The following is a 20,650-nucleotide window of genomic DNA, read 5'->3' as shown; positions in this document are numbered from 1 at the left end:
ACTAACACAACATTCAAATCAACTATACTCCAATAGAAAAAAAATAAGCTGCAAATACTTGAGTTGCTTTCAGATAATTCATTCTTTAGCAAGGATTTGATATCTTCATGTATTCTGAGCTTCTAGTATCAAATGTATTGGTGATGTTTTTGAAACCTTCAAATCAAATTGTTACTGTTTGATACCACTAGAAGACCAAAGATAATGTGATTGTGCCAGTTCATTTAAATCCAGGGTTGTACACTCCGGTGGAATTTGAGTTTCAATAAGATGTTAGCATCGCTGCTGTTCTTATATCTGTTTTGAATATTTTTTCTTATTTTTGTAGTACTAAATGCTCAATATAGAAAACTACATAATAATATAAGGAAGAATCACCAGTATTTCTGCTAGTGAGAGATAATACTACCAAAACCCTTTGGTCCTTGTATATTTATACACACAAACAAATGTATATTTACATATACCTTGAGATCCTGTTTACTTGAAATTGTCATAAATGCTTTCCCTACTCATTAATCATGTTCCTTTTCTATTGCTATTATACTTGTTATTTATTATATGTGTCTAATGATGTATCAGTTAAGACTTTTGATTCGTTTGCCTAATCACTTTACAGGAAGGTTGTGCTAGCTTGCATTCCCAACTGTGTATGGTTACATAGCGTATACAATGGGCTTGTCTAGTTGAAATTCTTGTCCAATCTTAGAAGTCCAGACTTTTCGTAGTACTTTCGATTTTTGTTCAGTCAGTGAGATTCATTTTTTAAATATCAGCTTATGAAAAATTGTGAGACTTATTGTTATACAGCCTGAAAAGAATGCAGTGTGTTTCCTTTGTGGACATAATATAGATTGGTTATCTCAAGCGAAGCTTATGGAATGAGAAGTAGACTTTTAAGAAACCTGTTAGGAAGGATATTCAGGAAAATATAGACATCTGATACAGCAAGTTCAAATTAAATATATATTTGTGTACCACTTAAACTTTACATAAACGTTGAGGTAGAGGATAAAGCTTCTTCCTAAAACAGGCCATTAAACCAATGCGCATGTTACCAGTACACCAGGAAGAGTGTATAAGGTAGCATTTACTCTCCTCTCAAATCACAAAATTCCCAGCCGATCAACCATGTATCCCTTTACCCTTCCATGGCTTGTAGGTGATAAATCATTCTGGCACGTTCTTATACCTTTCAAGGTCATGTAATTCACTAACACAAACTAGCAAAGTCTATGTCTTTTGGGAAGTGACATTTTTCTCTATATCTCATAATAATATACCCATAATGGGGTTTTTTTTCTTTTATAATTACCTTTGTCAAGATATATGGAAAATGAATTAAAATTACTTGGAGGATTAAACCAAAATTAGATTTAAGAATATAATTTGCCTAGGAGGATAATTGAAGTATTGTCAGTAGATAAATCAAACCCAATGCATCAGTGGCTCTTTTATATGAAATAGACTCTAGTGAAAACACTGCAGCTAGAGAGGAAATCAGAATAACCAGGTATCAGGAATGTAGTAAAGCTCTATTAATTCAGTTTTGTGGTATTTCAAATAAGGGTTTGGTGCTGCTTAGTTGCTTCAGTCATGTCTGACTCTGTGCGACCCCATAGATGGCAGCCCACCAGGCTCCTCTGTCCCTGGGATTCTCCAGGCAAGAGCGCTGGAGTGGGTTGCCATTTCCTTCTCCAATGCATGCATGCATGCTAAGTCGCTTCAGTCGTGTCCGACTCTGTGCGACCCTATGGACAGCAGCCCACCAGGCTCCTCTGACCATGGGATTCTCTAGGCAAGAATACGGGAGTGGGTTGCCATTTCCTTCTCCAAAATAAGGGTTTAGTTAGTGTTTATGCTGCCCCACTTTTCTGAGTCTAAAACTGGGATGACGACCTAGGGCTTTTGGTGACAGGATGTGCAACTCTAAAGCACATGTTCCAGCTTTCTTGCGTGTTTAGCTTAGGTTTTGTGAGTGCATTGCTATTTACCCCATGAAATCACGTGTACAACAGTCTGCTTTGTAACTGGACTTGTATTATCTCACTTTTCTGTTACCACCCATTGCATATTAGCTGCGTGGTTAGTCAGCTTATTATTAAATTAACTGAATCACTTTAGCGGCCTGTGAAGTAACTAGTCTGTTTTGTGGTCTTTTGCCACACCGTTTTTATAATTTGCATCATTGGCTAATTAGTTGATGTTTAAAATTCTTTGACGATTTCTCTGTGGTTTCATGCTTGATTTCTTTCTGAATATTTGCTAAAGAACAGTTCTGTATGTTTTCCTTGCTGTTGGAGTTCTCTGACGGTATGTCTGCTTTCATCATTGGTTTTGATTTCCTGTCTCATCCTGTTGTCTGCTTAGTTGTCGTCAATCCAGACCACTCCCTCCCCTCCGCCCCCGAGGCTGTAGTTTACCCATCCATCTCCCCTCCCCCGTCCTCCCACTTGCTCTGGTCATGGCCGTGCTGTGGCCCCCAGCATGTGTCCCCTTAGTCGGGTTTGTGCTTTGTCTTCATGTCTCATTAAATGGTGTTTTTCCCCCATAGCAGTAAGTTGAATTGGTGTATCACTATGCAGTTACAGGAGAAGGCAATGGCAACCCACTCCAGTACTCTTGCCTGGAAAATCCCATGGACAGAGGAGCCTGGTAGGCTGCAGTCCACGGGGTCGCACAGAGTCGGACACAACTGAAGCGACTTAGCAGCTTAGCTAGTGTTTATCTCTGCTTAGTAAATGCCTTTTCTTTTGCTATTTTTCTCTGGACATAAAAATCAATGCTGTAAACAAGATTTTAAGGGGAGATTTTTAAAGTCCTCAAACCAACTATCTTTAGAAACTTCAAACAAATCAATTATATGTAAGAATTGAAATACTATTAATTGTCTTATCTCCATTAATACAATGACCTGTATCAGGCAAAAATGAATAGATTTACTAACTTTGTAAAACTAGGGTGACTTGAAATAATGGAAGAAAACAAATCTAAATACTTTTACGTCTTTCAACAAGGTCTTCCATCACCCCAAGGGCTGTGCTTCCCCCTTGTAACCAGAATCAGTGAGGTAACACCACATGTTCCAAAGAACATTTGTAGTTTCTGATTTCCCTTGTGTTTATTTGAGAAATGTATTTCCTTAGAAATACAAATATCTAATAAGCTTATTAGAAACATTCAAAGTCTCTAGTAACCAAATGCATTTTAACTTGAACAACAATGATATTCTGTTCTTGTTCTTAATATTTGCAAGGATTTAAAAAATATTACTCATTGACTGTAAGACTTCTGTGAGGAGCCCACATCGTATAGGAGCTTTGAAATTTTTCATTTATATGATATTTGTAATGATATGTTAATGACATGAAATGTTAGTTATAATGGTAAACAGAGAAAATTTTATTAACATAATTGTTCTGTGCGTGCATGCTCAGTCACTCAGTTGTGCCCAACTCTTTGCAGCCCCATGGACTGTAGCCCACCAGGCTTCTCTGTCCATGAATTTTCCAGGCAAGAATACTGGAGTGGGTTGCCATTTCCTGCTCTGGGGAAACATACTGGTTAAGAGAATGCATTTTAAGATTGAATTTAACTTGTGCTGAAGTCTCAGTTCGGCCACTTACTCGTTGTATTGCCTTGGGCAACTTATTTAAACTCACCCTCAGTCCTTAGTTTTTTCATTTATGAAATGAGAATAAAATATCTGGCTCATGGGATGTTGATACAATGTTCATGAAGCACTTAGGTTGCCTCCCATTTAGGAAGTACTCAAAAAATTGGGCTTTTACTCTGTGCAGTGTGATCTCAACCATGTGAAAACTGCATTAAAAAGGATTGGGAGGAAAGTATGTTAATTTTTTTTAAGGCAGCTATCTCTATATACTGTGTAATAATATTTTTTATTCAGTATTTTTAAAATATTCCAAATTTAACATTGTCATTTTTATATTCATAATAATGTAAACAGTAAAATTAGAAGAAATAAATATATGTGCTTAATATTTTATAGATAGATACCTAGCTTATTTAGCCAAGAAAGAATAATAGAGCCTGCTGCTGCTGCTGCTGCTAAGTCGCTTCAGTTGTGTCCAACTCTGTGGGACCCCATAGACGGCAGCCCACCAGGCTCCCCAGTCCCTGGGATTCTCCAGGGAAGAACACTGGAGTGGGTTGCCATTTCCTTCTCCAGTGCAGGAAAGTGAAAAGTGAAAGGGAAGTCGCTCAGTCAGGTCCGACTCTTTGAGACCCCATGGACTGCAGCCTACCAGGCTCCTCCATCCATGGGATTTTCCAGGCAAGAATACTGGAGTGGGGTGCCATTGCCTTCTCTGATAATAGAGCCTAAGGAGCACTATAAGATATCTAAGAATTCTGAACCTATCAGATATATATATAATTCACTCAATCGTGTCTGACTCTTTGCAACCCCATGGACTGTGGCCTGCTAGGCTCATCTGTCCGTGAAATTCTCCAGACAAGAATACTGGACTGGGTAGCCATTCTCCGCTCCAGATATGTATATGGAATTTACTTTAAAACAAGTAATTGATTATTATAGAAACACCTTTCGATTGCCTTATTCTGATTTTGATTATAATGGCTATTAATGTCCTAAAGAAAATACAGAAGTCTTTTCAAAATTAAGAAACATCTGAGAAGGTTTTTTTCCTTCCAGTTTGGATATATGCAGCTGTATGACTCTGAAATGATTATGTGTTAGGACTGAATGTTTGTGCCTCACCTCCACCATCAAAAAATTCGTGTGTTGAATTCCTTAACCCCTAATGTGATGGTATTAGGAGGTGGGACGTTTGGGAGGTAATTGGGTCATAAGAGTGGTGCTCTCCTGAGTGGAATTAATGCCTTATAAGAAGAGAAAGAAACTTGCACCCCTTCTTAGCTTTCCACCATATAGAGATACAGTGAGAAGACAGCCATCTGCCAAGCAGGAAGAGGGTCCTCACTAGACATCAGACCTGCCAGCACTCTGATCTTGGACTTCCCAGACTCCAAAACTGAGAAAAGAATAAATATTTGCTGTTTGAACCACCAAGTTTATGATAGTTTTTAAAGAACATCCCAATCTAAAACAATATATCTTTGTGACCACATGGACTGTAGCCTACCAGGCTCCTCAGTCCGTGGAATTTTCCAGGCAAGAGTACTGGTGTGGGTTGCTGTTTCCTTCTCCTGGGGACCTTCGCAACCTAGGGATTGAACCCAGGTCTCCCGCATTGCAGGCAGACGCTTTACCATCTGAGCCACCAGGGAAGCCCATATATTTCTTTGAGCCCCTTTTTTGGGGGTGGGGGTAAAAATACTGGAGTGGGTTGCCATTCCTTTCTCCAGGAGGTCTTCCTGACCCAGGGATTGAACCCGGGTCTTCCACACTGTAGGCAGACGCTTTACTGTCTGAGCTACCAGGGAAGTCCTTCAAGGTTATATATCAATTACCATACCCTAAAAAGGGCAACCTAGACAAGATTATTTAAGTCAACCTTTTAAGACTATTTTTTTAAACTAAAGATTTATTTTATTTATCTAATTTTTTGGCTGTAGTGGGTCTTTGTTGCTGCACACAGGCTTATTCTAGTTGCAGCGAGCTACTCTAAGTTGCATGGGCGGGCTTCTCCTTGCAGTGGCTTCTCTTGTTGCAGAGCACAGGTTCTAGGCGTGCAGGCTTCTGTAGTTGTAGCAGTCGGCTCAGTACCTGTGACTTGCAGGCTCTAAAGCACAGGCTCAGTAGTTGTGGTGCATGGGCTTAGCTGCTCTGAGGCATGTGGGATCTTCCCAAACCAGGTATTGAACCAGTTTCCCCTGCACTGCAAGGCAAATTCTTGACCACTGGGTCACCACGGAAGCCCTTTAGAGGTATTTTTTAAAGAAGTCTATTATTGCCTTCTTGTCTAGTGCAAGATAATCATTATTATGAAAACTTACTTTATAAGATTTTACTTTTTAAGACTTAATTCATAATATGTATTAATACCTAGTCTCTCAAACAATATAACAATAACTTTGTTCCCAAACAGTATTTCTGAAAGGGCCATGACTATGGAAAACACACCTTGTGTAAAAACAAAAATTGTGTCATTGTTGAACAACTTGCCCACCAAAATGTCTTGGTTGGGTAATTTCAATCATAACATGGGATCATCTCAAACAGGTGATCAGGTATTGATTCCTAACAATATTGGTGAATATTTTCTACTTATCAACATATATCACAGTCTCTAAACAGTTTATTTTTGAGTTATCTATATTTACCTTTTTCTATTTCACCCATAACAATTTTTAATATGATATTTTATCATTCATCAGTGCTAAGTGCTTAATTACAAGTTCATTTCTATATGTTAGTATACAATTAGAATATGCAATTATAGAATGTGATTCAGTAACACTTTGGATGAATGATTTATATACTTCTTGTTTTAAAGGACTGATTCTTGAGAAATGTAAATGCAATTTTAAAAAAATCATTAAGGCAATGAAAAACTCTCCAGGTGAGGGTGGCAGATTGCAACCCCCTTCTCCCCAGAAAGATCAGACCCCTAAATAAAGAAAATAAGAGCCAGAAAAATCATACTCCATCTCTGATGAGACAATGTTCAAGATTCTGTAACTTGAACTATAATATTTGAAGACAGAAAGCAGATGAAGGAAAAATTACTGAGTAGAGAAGAGGAAAATCAAACGTAATGCATGGGGAGAGGGAGTCTCAAGAGGGCCATCAGGATTGTTCTCCCACAATCCCAGAAAATTTCAGGAATTTAGGATGCCAGAAACTTCATAGGAAGAGGATAAGAAGGGGCTGAATCATGTTTAATTAAACATTTTATTTAGAGACCCAGATTCCTGCCACCATCTTGTGTAGACAAGTAACTATTTCCCCAGTTTAGGGAGAAGAGAGAAAGAATGATGTGACTCTGAAAATAAGTGCCCTTAGTTCCAGGATTCCTTCAGAAGCTAGAATCATCTCCTTAATCAAAGAGGTTAAAAGAGCCTCCTCTATAGAATCAGAACGATCCCCAGAGAAAATACTGTAGCTATAATTTGGAAAAAGAAAACAACAACAAAACAGCTGACCACCTGCCTACACAGTCACTAAGGAAGCTCACCTTCAAGCCTTTCACTCAAACTTCCATCAACTTTTTAGAGATTCACTCTTGTATGAACAGACAGTTGAGGAATATCAACTGTGGAAAACTTCCAAAATAGAGGAGATCAAAGCAAAAACCATGGCAAAGTGTCTCCTTTTTATTCAAGGAGAGCTCAGAGAAGATACTGCATGAATGAAACAAAGGTAAAATGAAAAAGAAGTGAACCACCAGAGAACAAGAAAGAATAAAGCATGCTAGCCCAAAGAAAAAGCAGGTGGAAAATCTAAACCATGAAGTATAGGACATCATCTGAAAAAACAGGACAAAAAAAAAAGAGATAGGGACTGAAAGAAGCATTTTTTTCCAATAGAGATTTAGTACATGAATCCAATACATCAATAATAGGAGAACCAGAAATAGAAGACATGTGATAGAGAGAAAAATATCGAAGAATTAATATAAGAAAATGTGTAAGTAATGAAAAATATGTTTCTCTTATCTGAAAAAGCCCACTTAAAAAAAATGACCTAAAGCAAGGCACTTTGTTGGGAGGTGGGGTGGGAGTGGGGGAAGAGTATTGTGATAAAAAGAAGTTCCTGACGGTTTCCAAAGAGAAAAAACAAATAGGTCACAAACAGAAAATTTGAAATCAAAATGCCATCACACTTCTTAATAGCCGCATGGAAAGCTAGAAGACAGTGAAGCAATGCCTTCAAAATTCTAAAAGACAGTTTCCAACCTAAAATATTGTGCCCAACCAATCAACAATCATGTATGCAAGTAATAAAGAAAATGTCAAGATCTCAAGAAAATGTATATCAGGAAACTACGTAGAAGATGTGTTTCACCAAAATTAAGATTAAATAATAAAAAGGAATCAGTTCAGTCACTCAGTTGTGTCTGACTCTTTGCGACCCCATGGACTACACCATGCCAGGCCTCCCTGTCCATCACCAACTCCCAGCGTTTACTCAAACTCATGTCCATTGAGTCGGTGATGCCATCCAATCATCTCATCCTATGTTGTCCCCTTCTCCTCCTGTCTTCAGTCTTTCCCAGAATCAGGGTCTTTTCCAATGAGTCAGTTCTCTGCATCTTGTGGCCAAAGTATTGGAGTCTCAGCTTCAGCATCAGTCCTTCCAATGAATGAATATTCAGAACTGATTTCCTTCAGGATGGACTGGTTGGATCTCTTTGCTGTCCAGAAGACTCTGAAGAGTCTTCTCCAGCACCACAGTTCAAAAGCATCAATTCTTCGGTGCTCAGCTTTTTTTATAGTCCAATTCTCACATCCATACATGACTACAGGAAAAACCATAGCTTAGACTAGATGGACCTTTGTCAGCAAAGTAATGTCTCTGCTTTTTAATATGCTGTCTAGGTTGGTTATAACTTTTCTTCCAAGGAGTAAGCATCTTTTAATTTCATGGCTGCAGTCACCATCTGCAGTGATTTTGGAGCCCCCCCCAAAAAAAGTCTGTCACTGTTTCCACTGTTTCCCCATCTATTTGCCAAGAAGTCATGGGACCAGATGCCATGATCTTAGTTTTCTGAATGTTGAGTTTTAAGCCAAATTAAACTCATGATTAAACTTAAACTCTATCCTTTCACTTTCACCAAGAGGCTCTTTAGTTCTTCGTTTTCTGCCATAAGGGTGGTGTCATCTGCATATCTGAGGTTATTGATATTTCTCCCGGCAATCTTGATTCCAGTCTTGTGCTTCTTCCAGTCCGGCATTTCTTATAATGTACTCTGCATATAAGTTAAACAAGCAAGATAACAATATACAGCCTTAACGTACTCCTTTTCCTATTTGGAACCAGTCCGTTCTTGCATGTCTGGTCCTAACTATTGCTTTTTGACCTGCATACAGATTTCTCAGGAGGCAGGTAAGGTGGTCTGCTATTCCCATCTCTTTAAGAGTTTTCCACAGTTTGTTGTGATCCATACAGTCAAAGGCTTTGGCATAGTCAGTAAAGCAGAAATAGATGTTTTTCTGGAACTCTCTTGCTTTTTCGATGATCCAGAGTATGTTGGCAATTTGATCTCTCATTCCTCTGCCTTTTCTAAATCCAGCTTGAACATCTGGAATTTCATGGTTCATGTACTGTTGAAGCCTGGCTTGGAGAATTTTGAGCATTAATTTACTAGTGTGTGAGATGAGTGCAATTGTACGATAGTTTGAGCATTCTTTGGCATTGCCTTTCTTGGGATTAGAATGAAAACTGACCTTTTCCAGTCCTGTGGCCACTGCTAAGTTTTCCAAATTTGCTGGCATATTGAGTGCAGCACTTTCACAGCATCATCTTTCAGAATTTGAAATAGCTCAACTGGAATGCCATCACCTCCACTAGCTTTGTTCCTAGTAATGCTTCCTAAGGCCCACTTGACTTTGGACTCCAGGATGTCTGGCTCTAGGTGAGTGATCACACCATCATGATTCTCCGGGTCATAAAGATCTTTTTTGTATAGTTCTTCTGTGTATTCTTGCCACCTCTTCTTAATACCTTCTGCTTCTGTTAGGTCCATACCACCTCTGTCCTTTATCGTGCCTATCTTTGCATGAAATGTTCCCTTGGTATCTCTAATTTTCTTGAAGAGACCTCTAGTCTTTCCCATTCTATTGTTTTCCTCTATTTTTTGCATTGATCACTGAGGAAGGCTTTCTTATCTCTCCTTGCTATTCTTTGGAAGTCTGCATTCAAATGGGTATATCTTTCCTTTTCTCCTTTACCTTTTGCCTCTCTTCTTTTTACAGCTATTTGTAAGGCCTCCTGAGACAGCCATTTTGCCTTTTTGCATTTCTTTTTCTTGGGGATGGCCTTGATCCCTGCCTCCTGTACAATGTCACGAACCTCAGTCCATAGTTCACCAGGCACTCTATCAAATCTAATCCCTTGAATCTGTTTGTCACTTCCACTGTATAATTGTAAGGGATTTGATTTAGGTCATACCTGAATGGTCTAGAACTAACATCCAGAAAAGATGTTCTTTTTATTATAGGGGACTGGAATGCAAAAGTAGGAAGTCAAGAAACACCTGGAGTAATAGGCAAATTTGGCATTGGAGTACAGAATGAAGCAGGGCAAAGGCTAATAGAGTTTTGCCAAGAGAACACACTGATCATAGCAAACCCCTTTTCCAACAACACAAGAGAAGAATCTACACATGGACATCACCAGATGGTCAATACTAGACCACTCAATGGACATGAGTTTGAGTAAACTCCAGGAGTTGGTGATGGACAGGGAGGTCCGGCGTACTGCAGTCCATGGTGTCGCAAAGAGTCAGACACGACTGAGTGACTGAACTGAACTGAACGGGATGGTCTAGTGGTTTTCCCTACTTTCTTCAATTTAAATCTGAATTTGGCAATAAGGAATTCATGATCTGAGCCACAGTCAGCTCCCTGTCTTGTTTTTGCTGACTGTATAGGGTTTCTCCATCTTTGGCTGGATGAAAGATGTAATAAAAGGGAATGCTGCTGCTGCTGCTGCTGCTGCTGCCTAGTCGCTTCAGTCGTGTCCAACTCTATGCGACCCCATAGACAGCAGCCCACCAGGCTCCTCCATCCCTGGGATTCTCCTGGCAAGAACACTGGAGTGGGTTGCTATTTCCTTCTCCAATGCAGGACAGTGACAAGGAATAAGTGGTGTCTAACACAAGAGTGGGTGAAGGGAGTTCTTAGTCTGATGGCAAAGGAAAGTCACAGGACCAGACGGAGCTAGGTGTTAGGCCTAGAAAGCTGTGAATCCAGGTTTTAGTAAAGGGTCAGAAGGCAAAGGAAAGATGTCTTCAGGAAAGAAAAATGGAACTGGCCAATTATTTGACAATTTTCACACAGTGGAAAATAGTACCATAGAACATTTTACAGAACTTTTGTGCAGGGAAAGTCTTGGATGTTAAGAAGAAAAAAATTTACAGCATAGTTAGCTCAGCAGTGAACTATACATACAGTTAATATACAAAGAAATAATAATAAAAGACACTGCATGAACACTTAACTAAAATTTAGAGGTAACATTAAGAGGATGACCAAAGGGAAAGGACATATAAGTTATGCAAAAAAAACACCCCACTTTATCTCCTGTAACAGAAAATCAATAGATGGTGTCTAATATTTACAAATCGAAAGAGCAGTATACATTTTTTAATTGCAGTATAGTTGATTTACAATGTCATGTTAGTTTCAGGCATACAGCATAGTAATTCAGATATACATATATTTGTGTAAATATATATACATATACATATTCTTTTTCAGATTCTTTTCCCTTATAGATTATTACAAAATGTTGGGTAAAGATCCCTGTGTTATACAGTAGGTCTTTGTTGGTTACCTATTTTATATAGTAGTGTGTATCTGTTAATCTCAGTCTTCTAATTTATCCCTCCTTTTCCCTTTCATAACTGTAAGTTTGTTTTCTGTGTTTGTGGATGTTTTTGTTTTGTAAATAAATTCATTTATATATATTTTTTAGATTCTACTTATAAGCAGTATCATGTATTTGCCTTTCTCTGCCTGACTTACTCCACTTAGTTTGATAATCTGTAGGTGCATCCATGTTGCTGCAAACGCTATTTCATTTTTAAAGGCTAAGTAATGTATATATTCCATTGTATATATCATATATAACATTGTTGTTGTTCAGTCACTAAGTCGTGTCCAACTCTTTGCAACCCCATGGACTGCAGCACATCAGGGGCCATATATATATAACATATATAATTATATATTATATGTATATGTTATATATGTGTGTGAAAGTTGCTCAGTCATGTCCAACTCTTTGCAACCCCTTGGATTATGCAGTCCATGAAATTGTCCAAGCCAGAATACTGGAGTGGGTAGCCTTTCCCTTCTGCAGGAGATCTTCCCAACCCAGGGATCAAACCAAGGTCTTCCACATTGCAGGTGAATTCTTTACCAGCTGAGCCACCAGGAAAGCCCATATGTTTTATATATATATATATATATATATATATATATATATGCACACACACATTAATATATAATGTATAATTAGTATATAATATTATATTAATATATTAATCACACATATCATATAATATATTAAATCCATATAATAAATATATACATTATAACGTATCTATGTTATATGTTATATGTGTATATTATATATATTATATGTATAATGTGTGAGTGTATATATATTATATATATGTTACATCTTCTTTTTTTGTTTTTCAGAATTGCCCTCAGGTGTCAGAACCTCTGCTGAACTGTGAGGGCAGACAGCTCTTTCTTTTTTAATGTGTTTGTTTTTTTGGCTGTGCTGAGTCTTTGTTTAGTCTCAGCTCTTGAAATCTCTGGTCTTTGTTGCAGCATCTGGGATCTTTCCGTTGCAGCCTGTGAACTTAGCTGTAGCATGTGGGATCTAGTTCCCTGACCAGGGATTGAATCTGGCCCTCTACACTGGGAACTTGGGGTCTTAGCCACTGGACCACCAGGGAAGCCCCTATCTCACATCTTTGTTGTCCATTCATCTGTTGATGGACACTTAAGATGCTTCCATGTCTTGGCTATTATAAATAGTACTGCAGTGAAGATTGAGCTGCAAGTATCTTTTCAAATTATGGTTTTCTGTGGATATATGCCCAGGAGTGGGAGTGCTGGATCATATGGTAAGTCTGTTTTAAGTTTTATAAGGAACCCCTATATTGTTCTCCATAGTGTCTGCACCAATTTATTTTCCTACTAACTGTGTAGGAGGGTTCCTTTTTATCCACACCCTCTCCAGCTTTTATTATTTGTAGACTCTTTGACGATGCCTGTTCTGACTGGAGTAAGGTGATATCTCACTATAATTTTGATTTTAAATAAGCAATATACATTTATTGTATAGAAAAGCAGAGATGGATTTCAGGAAAGAAAACCAATGAGTTGAAAAGCATTATCTGTTCACCAGATTTTCTCTTTGAGTGAAGTGTTTACAGAACAAGGAACTGTTTTTGTCATTTCTTCCTTTTTAGCATTATTTGAATTTTAAAGCCAATTACCTATAATATATTGCATGAAAGTTTTTGAAGAGGGAAAACAGGAGATCAATTGAAACCAAGCTTGCTTCTAAGATACCTGGCTAAGAATCCTTCTTTGAGAAGCAGTGGCTCAGAGCATGATTGGGTTGAGGCAAATTTAGATATGATTCAGTTTAGCTTTCTCATTTTGTAGATATAAAGTTGAGGCTGCACTTGGGGAAGAGGAACATAGCAAGTTAGTGTGAGAGCTGGGATTGGAATGACTTCCTGTTTGCTCCTCACATCTAAAGAAAGAGGTAGACAGGGAACATAGAGAATTAGAATAATGGTGTCAGAGAGATTGAGATTAAATCTTGTCTTCGTCACTTATGACCTTGGACTAGCCACTTGGTCTTTTTGTAAAACAGGGAATACAACATCTATATCTGTGGTTTGGACTAGGAAAAGACTATTAAATGTTAAATTAATCTTAAAAAAAAAAAAAAAGAAACAAAGCAAAGAAAAACAACCCCAAGGGTAGGATGCCTCGTAAAATCATAAATCTAGCACAAGCTTAGTTTTGGGGGTATGAATAAGGCATAGGCTTACTGTCTTTACCAACACATATTCTTTTAGAATATATGTGTCTTTATCAACATAAATTTTCTTAGAGAAGAATCAATCAGTTTTGTCTAGAATCTTGCCTTGTTTTGTAGAAGCTGCCAGTTGAAAGACATTCTGAGAGTGAGTGATGATTAATTTCTTTTATTTACTACCACATATAGCAAAGATACATGGTTTGAAGTTTCTTGGCTATTCATCATAGGATGATGAACTGGCTTACATCATAGGATGTGTTATACTTAGAATTTTTAGGACATGTATTAAATAGATTAATTGAAATAAGGAAAAGTAAGGGAATTTATAGTCCTTAATTTATAGTCCCTGAATTCTTCAGCATTTATTTGGATCAATAATATTTACATATACTTTGGAATGTGCATTACCTTGGCCAATAGATACTTTTACAATTCAACATTTCATCTTTTGCTAGAATTCAGTGTATTTACAGAGAACCACAATACCGAATTGTGGGGATCAGTGAAACACTTGTTTGCTGTGTTCTCCACTAATTGTTGATTAACGATGGTGTTTTCCCCCAGCACATTAACCTTCATTAGATACTCATAGTTTATGTTTTATGCTCTTTCTACAGTTGTCAGATCTATCCAGTGTGTATATTAATAAATCTATTTATCTTTTATATATTATATTACAAAGTCTCTGGTCAGATGTTTGAAATGTAATTAGAAATTAGATTTCATACCAGTTTCTGTAAATAGTAATGGTTTATGAAAAAAAGATTAAATGTATTTCTCTTTGTCCCTTCCTTCCTTTGTGACTCCTTTATGTGTAACTAGAACATATTCCATTCCTTCTTCTCTTAAATCAGTGGTGAACCTAAGCGTGACACCCAGAAATTCTTCACTGAAACAGATGGTCTCTAAGGGTTCCTTCCAGCTCCAAATATGTTGGTCAGGGAAGGCATAGCGTGATGTAGTGGAAAGCCTGTGAGCTTCAGACCTGGATTCAGAGTCCATCTAGAATGCTTGCTGTCTAGGTGACCTTGTCATGATATTGCAAGAGACATAGTAAGAGCTATTTAAAGTATTAATTTTAAAAAGAAAAAAATTAAGTGATTAAAACAAGAAAAAATATCTATGTAAAGATTTTTCAGTTCAGTTCATTTCAGTCGCTCAGTCATGTCCGACTCTTTGCTACCCCATGAATTGCAGCATGCCAGGCCTCCCTGTCCATCACCATCTCCTGGAGTTCACTCAGACTCACATCCATCGAGTCAGTGATGCCATCTAGCCATCTCATCCTCTGTCATTCCCTTCTCCTCCTGCCCCCAATCCCTCCCAGCATCAGAGTCTTTTCCAATGAGTCAACTCTTTGCATGAGGTGGCCAAAGTATTGGAGTTTCAGCTTTAGCATCATTCCTTCCAAAGAAATCCCAGGGATGATCTCCTTTCGAATGGACTGATTGGATCTCCTTGCAGTCCAAGGGACTCTCAAGAGTCTTCTCCAACACCACAGTTCAAAAGCAGCAATTCTTCGGCGCTCAGCCTTCTTCACAGTCCAACTCTCACATCCATACATGACCACTGGAAAAACCATAGCCTTGACTAGATAGATGGACCTTTGTAGACAAAGTAATGTCTCTGCTTTTCAATATGCTATTTTTACATCTTGCAGACACTGAATACATGCTAGTTCCCTATGGTGTTGTAATTCCAGAAGATAGTAGGACCAATGAGATAAAGAAAATGAGAAGGAATGTACAATACTTGTAATTTTGCTTTCCTTGGTTTCAGGTACCTGTGGTCAGTTATAGTCTGAAATACTAAATGGAAAAAAAAAAAACCCAGTTCCTAAATTTGAAATTATACACTGTCCTCCAACCAGCCCAGGACATGAATCATTCCTTTGTCCAGGGTATTCACACTATATACATTCTCCCCCCGCCAATATAAGAATAAGCATAGTACAGTTGACCCTTGAACTACATGGGTCAGGCTGGGGGTCAGGATCCTGCCCCTCAGGAGCTGCTTTGTTGAGAGCATATACTTAATTTTCCCAAGTTTGAGTTTCCTCGCTTCTCGGATGGAGATAATAAAATCTTTCAGGGCTGTTGTGAGCATAGGAGAATGTGCGTGCCATCACCCAGCATAGTTGCCAACACATAAAGGGCACGGGTTGAGTGTTGGTTCTCTTCTCTCTCCTTCCAGGGGAAAGTGCATCTACAATTTTTACTATGAGGCTTTCTCCAGCCACTCAGTGAGAATAAGAACTAGCCTGAATTTCACCCTGCAAAACTGATTTTTAAAAAAGAGTGGGCAGATGGAAAAATCCAGGTTCTTTCCTATCCATTAGTTGTTGCTCCCTTCACTGGCCAGCAGCCTACCTGGGTGATACTTGCGGAGTGAAGAAAGGTGGTTGACAGCAACCACGGAGATAGTTGACCTCTATGGAGCTGATGGAAGCCTGCAAGGAGGGGAGAATTCAGGAGCAGGTCCGAGAGCAGAGAGCCTGCTTTCCTCTTCTCAATACAGCTTTGTCTTTGGTCTGCCAATTGAAAGGGGGAAGCTGACTTACACTACTTAATATCCAGAAATTTCCAGAAAACCTCCTTGTCTTCACCCTAAAAGCCCTTCAGCCCCCTCCCTACCCTGAAGTTGAAAGATTTCTGTCTAGAAAGGACAGTTATAATCCAGCACAACTTGCCTCTGTTCAGAATGAGATCTGAGCATTTTTCTGACAAAATGCTTCATCTTTTAGGATCTCTACATCTGATTTCCTTTTGGAGTCCTAATTTTCCTTATTTAGCCTAATAATTTGCAAAATGGTCTGCTTTAGATAATGGTACAGTATAGATATATTTAAGGCATTCGTTCTAAAAACATTTTTAAATAATTTTATTTTTCTTTTCATGAATTACTGATGCACTAATCATGACTTCAGTCCACAGTGTTTTTCCTTTTTAAATAAACTCTTTAAGAAGATTTCACACAAATCATCATTCAGTGTTAAGAATTGTAATTCTGTGAATATAAACAGGAGCTACATAAATATGATTTGATCGGTTTTATACAACACTGATGAGAATATATTCAGACGGCATTTGAAAAGTGTTTTCAAATACACTTCTGTTTAGTGTTGCAGCAGCATTGTGATGTGTCAGTATTATTAACCATAGTTTATGGTGGAGGACACTGAAGCCCAAAGATTTTAAATTTCAAGCAGCCCAGGATCATCGAGCCAATTAGAGTTCTGAACTAGAAATTCTAATTTCCAAGTAGAGTTCTTGCCAGGATGCCACAACTGAGCTAAAGTTTCAATCAGTAAGAGCCTTAGTTTAGACTTGCATACATACTGAATCCTCCATGCTTTACATGACATCAGCTTTCCCACTGAATGAATCTTATGCTCCGTTATAAATGTTCCATTTGTAATCTTTCAACCTCTTGCTTAATTCTCTTAATAAATATGAATACCTAATTAGTCCTTTGGCATGTCCAAATGAGAACTATTTAAACTACTATGACATAAACTCTTAAGGAACAATGCTTACAGTTTTGTTATTTTTTTTTCTAATGGCACGAAGTAGCACTATTAGTTAAAAAAGAACTTAGTGCTGAGGTCTGGTCTTATTTTCCAGGTGGCGCTGCATGCGTGTGGAGTGGCAACAGACATGGTGATCGAACATTGCCTCAAAACACGGGCTTCCTTTGTCACATGCCCTTGCTGTTACGGTTTTATTCAGAACACCTCCAAGCTTAATTTTCCAAAAAGGTGAAATCTTGTGTTCTACCACAAGGTATCAATATGGGTGTTAAATCAATGCACAAAACTCTTTTGATATAAAGTCGCAATGAGATTTCAGGCTCCAGCTCATTTCCTTTTTCCACAATGGCAAGCATTGTTCATAAGCTGCATAAGGAAGAGAGGATCTCCTCCTTGTCTGCCCCATCCATATCTACTGCTGGATCCAGCTCTTGCTGAAGTTTAGAACAGATCTGTCGAGGAGTTAGCAGTCTGGAAGTCAGCACTCCTGTGTGTACTTCTCAGAGAAAATTATCACCCTTGAGAGGCAATAGAGGGCAGTGGTCAAGTGCTTAGGCCCTGAAAGTTTTCTGCCTGGTGCTGATATTGGCTCCTTATTCTTTTGTAAATTGTTTCACCTCAGGCAATTCACTTAAACTCTCGTTACCTACATTTCCTCATCTACAAAAGGGAAATTATAACAATATCTACCTCAGGGTTTTTATGAGAATTGAATGATATACATGTAAACCACTTTGAAGTGGCACAAAGTAAGTACTCAATAACCATGAACTGTTGCTAACTACAGCAATAGTTTAAATTCTTCCCGAGAGTGGTGATGATTAACCTGCAAGCTCAACGGCCGTATTTACTGTCCTCCTTACCTCACACAGAAAAGGGAGACATTTTCATTGTCATCACTTTAACTCAACACGCTTGCTGACTCAGTTACATCCGACTCTTTGTGACCCCATGGACCGTAGCCTGCGAGGCTCCACTGTCCATGGAATTTCCCAGGCAAGATTACTGGAGCGGGTTGCCATTTCCTCCTCTAGGGAATTTTCCCTACCCAGGCATCAAACCCATGTCTCCTGCATTGGTAGGTGGTTCTTAACCACTGAGCCACCTGGAAGGCCCTGCACTCACCCTAGTGGGGGGCCATTCTTGGTGTTTATGACATTTCATTTGATTTATGGTTATTGAGAATCCAGCCGATCATATTAGGCCTGTTAAATATAGGCTAAGTTAAATATGTTCATTTGAGCTGTTCGGTCTACAATCTCACTTAACTGATTTTAAAGTCTCAGTTTAGTGTCTGTCAACTTTTCCACTTCTCTGTGGACTTACTGACACTTACCCCCTTTGTCATTAAGGCACCACTCCCAGGCCCCACCCCCTTGCCCTAATCACCCTAGGGCCAGGTACCAGACAACTCGGGACAGCCCCTATAGCTTCAGAATAATAGTAAAACCTACATTTTTAACATGCCTGAATCTGTGTGCACCCATGCAAGGAAGAGAAGAAAGTGATTGTGCTTCTCTAATACTGTAAATCTTTGAAAGAAATTCTTTAAAATGAACCACATACAGATAACATGCTTTTGTCATTTTATGAAGGTACTTCAAACTGGCATTGTTTTTACTTCAGGATAGCATTATACCCTTCAGATAAAATACATATTTTTGTTTATGGTTTAATTTCTCCAAGACTATTTCTACTCTTTAATCTTCGGTATTTAAGTAATTCATTTTTCTTTTCTATTTCAGTGAACAATTCAAGAAAACATTATCATACAAGGTAAGTTTTTTAAAAATTTATTTTAATTGGAGGCTAATTACTTTACAATATTATGTATTTGCCATACATTCACATGAGTCAGCCATAGGTGTACATGTGTTCCCCATCCTGAACCCCCCACCCAGCTCCCTTCCCATCCCATCCCTCAGGGTCATCCCAGTGCACCAGCCCTGAGCGCCCTGTCTCATACATCGAACCTGGACTGGCAATCTATTTCACATACGATAATATATATGTTTCAATGCTATTCTCTCAAATCATCCCACCCTTGCCTTCTTCCACAGAGTCCAAAGTCTGTTCTTTACATCTGTGTCTCTTTTGCTGTCTCGTATAAAGGGTCATAATTACCATTGATCTAAATTCCATATATATATATTAATATACTGTATTGGTGTTTTTCTTTCTGACTTACTTCACTCTGTATAATAGGTTCCAGTTTCATCCACCTCATTATAACTGATTCAAATGTATTCTTTTTAATGGCTGAGTAATACTCCATTGTGTATATGTACCACAGCTTTCTTATCCATTCATCTGCTGATGGACATCTAGGTTGCTTCCATGTCCTGGCTATTGTAAACAGTGCTGCAATGAACATTGGGGTACACGTGTCTTTTTCAATTCTGATTTTCTCAGTGTGTATGCCCAGTAGTGGGATTGCTGGGTCGTACATGCTATCATACATGGGGTCTCAAAGAGTTGGACATGACTGAGCAACTAAACTGAACTGAACACTATCATACAAGGAAACTTTTAAAAGATCTAGATGTTTTGCTCATATACTTTTTATTACTTCTTTATATTTTCTCTCTCAAATTTCTAATGGAGTATATAATCTAGTTACACTTGAATCACTCAGGAGCATCTAACACAGATTTTTTTTTTCTTTTTGGCCAGTCAAGATTAATCTTCAAGTAGCTGACAAGATTTGCAAAAAGTCTGAGAGTTGACCCTACTCGCAAGCTAACAAGTTGGCCTGGCACAGTTTTCATGGATGCTAGCAGAAGATAGGAAACCCCTGAGTCAGAGGCAAAGGGCAGTATTGCTCACAGCAGTAGGAGTAGCTGGACTATCATCAGTTTCACAGGGACTCCCTGAGCCCCAGTTCCCACAGGGCAGCACAGAAAGGGCCAGGTGATACCTACATGTACAGTGAATTGCATTACAGGGATGGAAACCTGAGCTAGGAAACCCGAATGTTTTAAGATGTAATCTTTAAGTAAGCATGCCTCCCCTTTTCTGCAGAGGGAGAGAAGGGGAGTTTCCAAGTCTGTATAGTTTCCAAGACTGTTCACTTTGAAAGGATTATCTGAAACAGAGGCAGATTTTTTCTGTAGAAGGTAGTAAATACTTCAGGCTTTGCTGGGCACTTGCACATCTCCCACATACTCTACATCGGCCTGTCGTTGTTGCTGGTGTACACCTTTTTGAAAGTGTGAAAACCCTTCTTAATTTGCAGGCCATACAAAAACAGTTCATAGACTGAATTTGCCAATGGGCCAGACATAGTTTGCCAGTCCCTGGTCTGGAACAGAGACAGTGTCTCTTCTCATAAGATGTAAAGAAACACAAGAGGCCCACAGAGAACTGTCTCCCAGCAGCAGTCAGAACATTGCATAGTTTTGAGTCACCAGTCTGAGCAAAACAGTTTGCAGCTTTCT

General features: G+C 38.6%; 1 protein-coding gene across 3 annotated transcripts in view; it reads left to right on the top strand.

Annotated features, from left to right (window-relative positions):
• GSTCD (glutathione S-transferase C-terminal domain containing) overlaps nt 1-20,650 on the top strand; it is a 133,972-nt gene that overhangs the window by 103,698 nt on the left and 9,624 nt on the right. For 2 of the 3 annotated variants that reach the window (XM_012179571.5, XM_042251166.2), the window contains 2 exons: nt 17,308-17,441; nt 18,959-18,989. The exons of the other annotated variant lie outside the window; for it this stretch is intronic. In XM_012179571.5, coding sequence (XP_012034961.1) covers nt 17,308-17,441; nt 18,959-18,989 — 165 coding nt within the window. The remainder of the gene's footprint in view (nt 1-17,307; nt 17,442-18,958; nt 18,990-20,650) is intronic. 3 annotated transcript variants of the gene reach the window in all.

Source organism: Ovis aries, chromosome 6 (genome assembly GCF_016772045.2).
Source record: "Ovis aries strain OAR_USU_Benz2616 breed Rambouillet chromosome 6, ARS-UI_Ramb_v3.0, whole genome shotgun sequence".
Lineage (NCBI taxonomy): Eukaryota > Metazoa > Chordata > Mammalia > Artiodactyla > Bovidae > Ovis > Ovis aries.
This window is presented reverse-complemented; position numbering and strand designations above follow the sequence as displayed.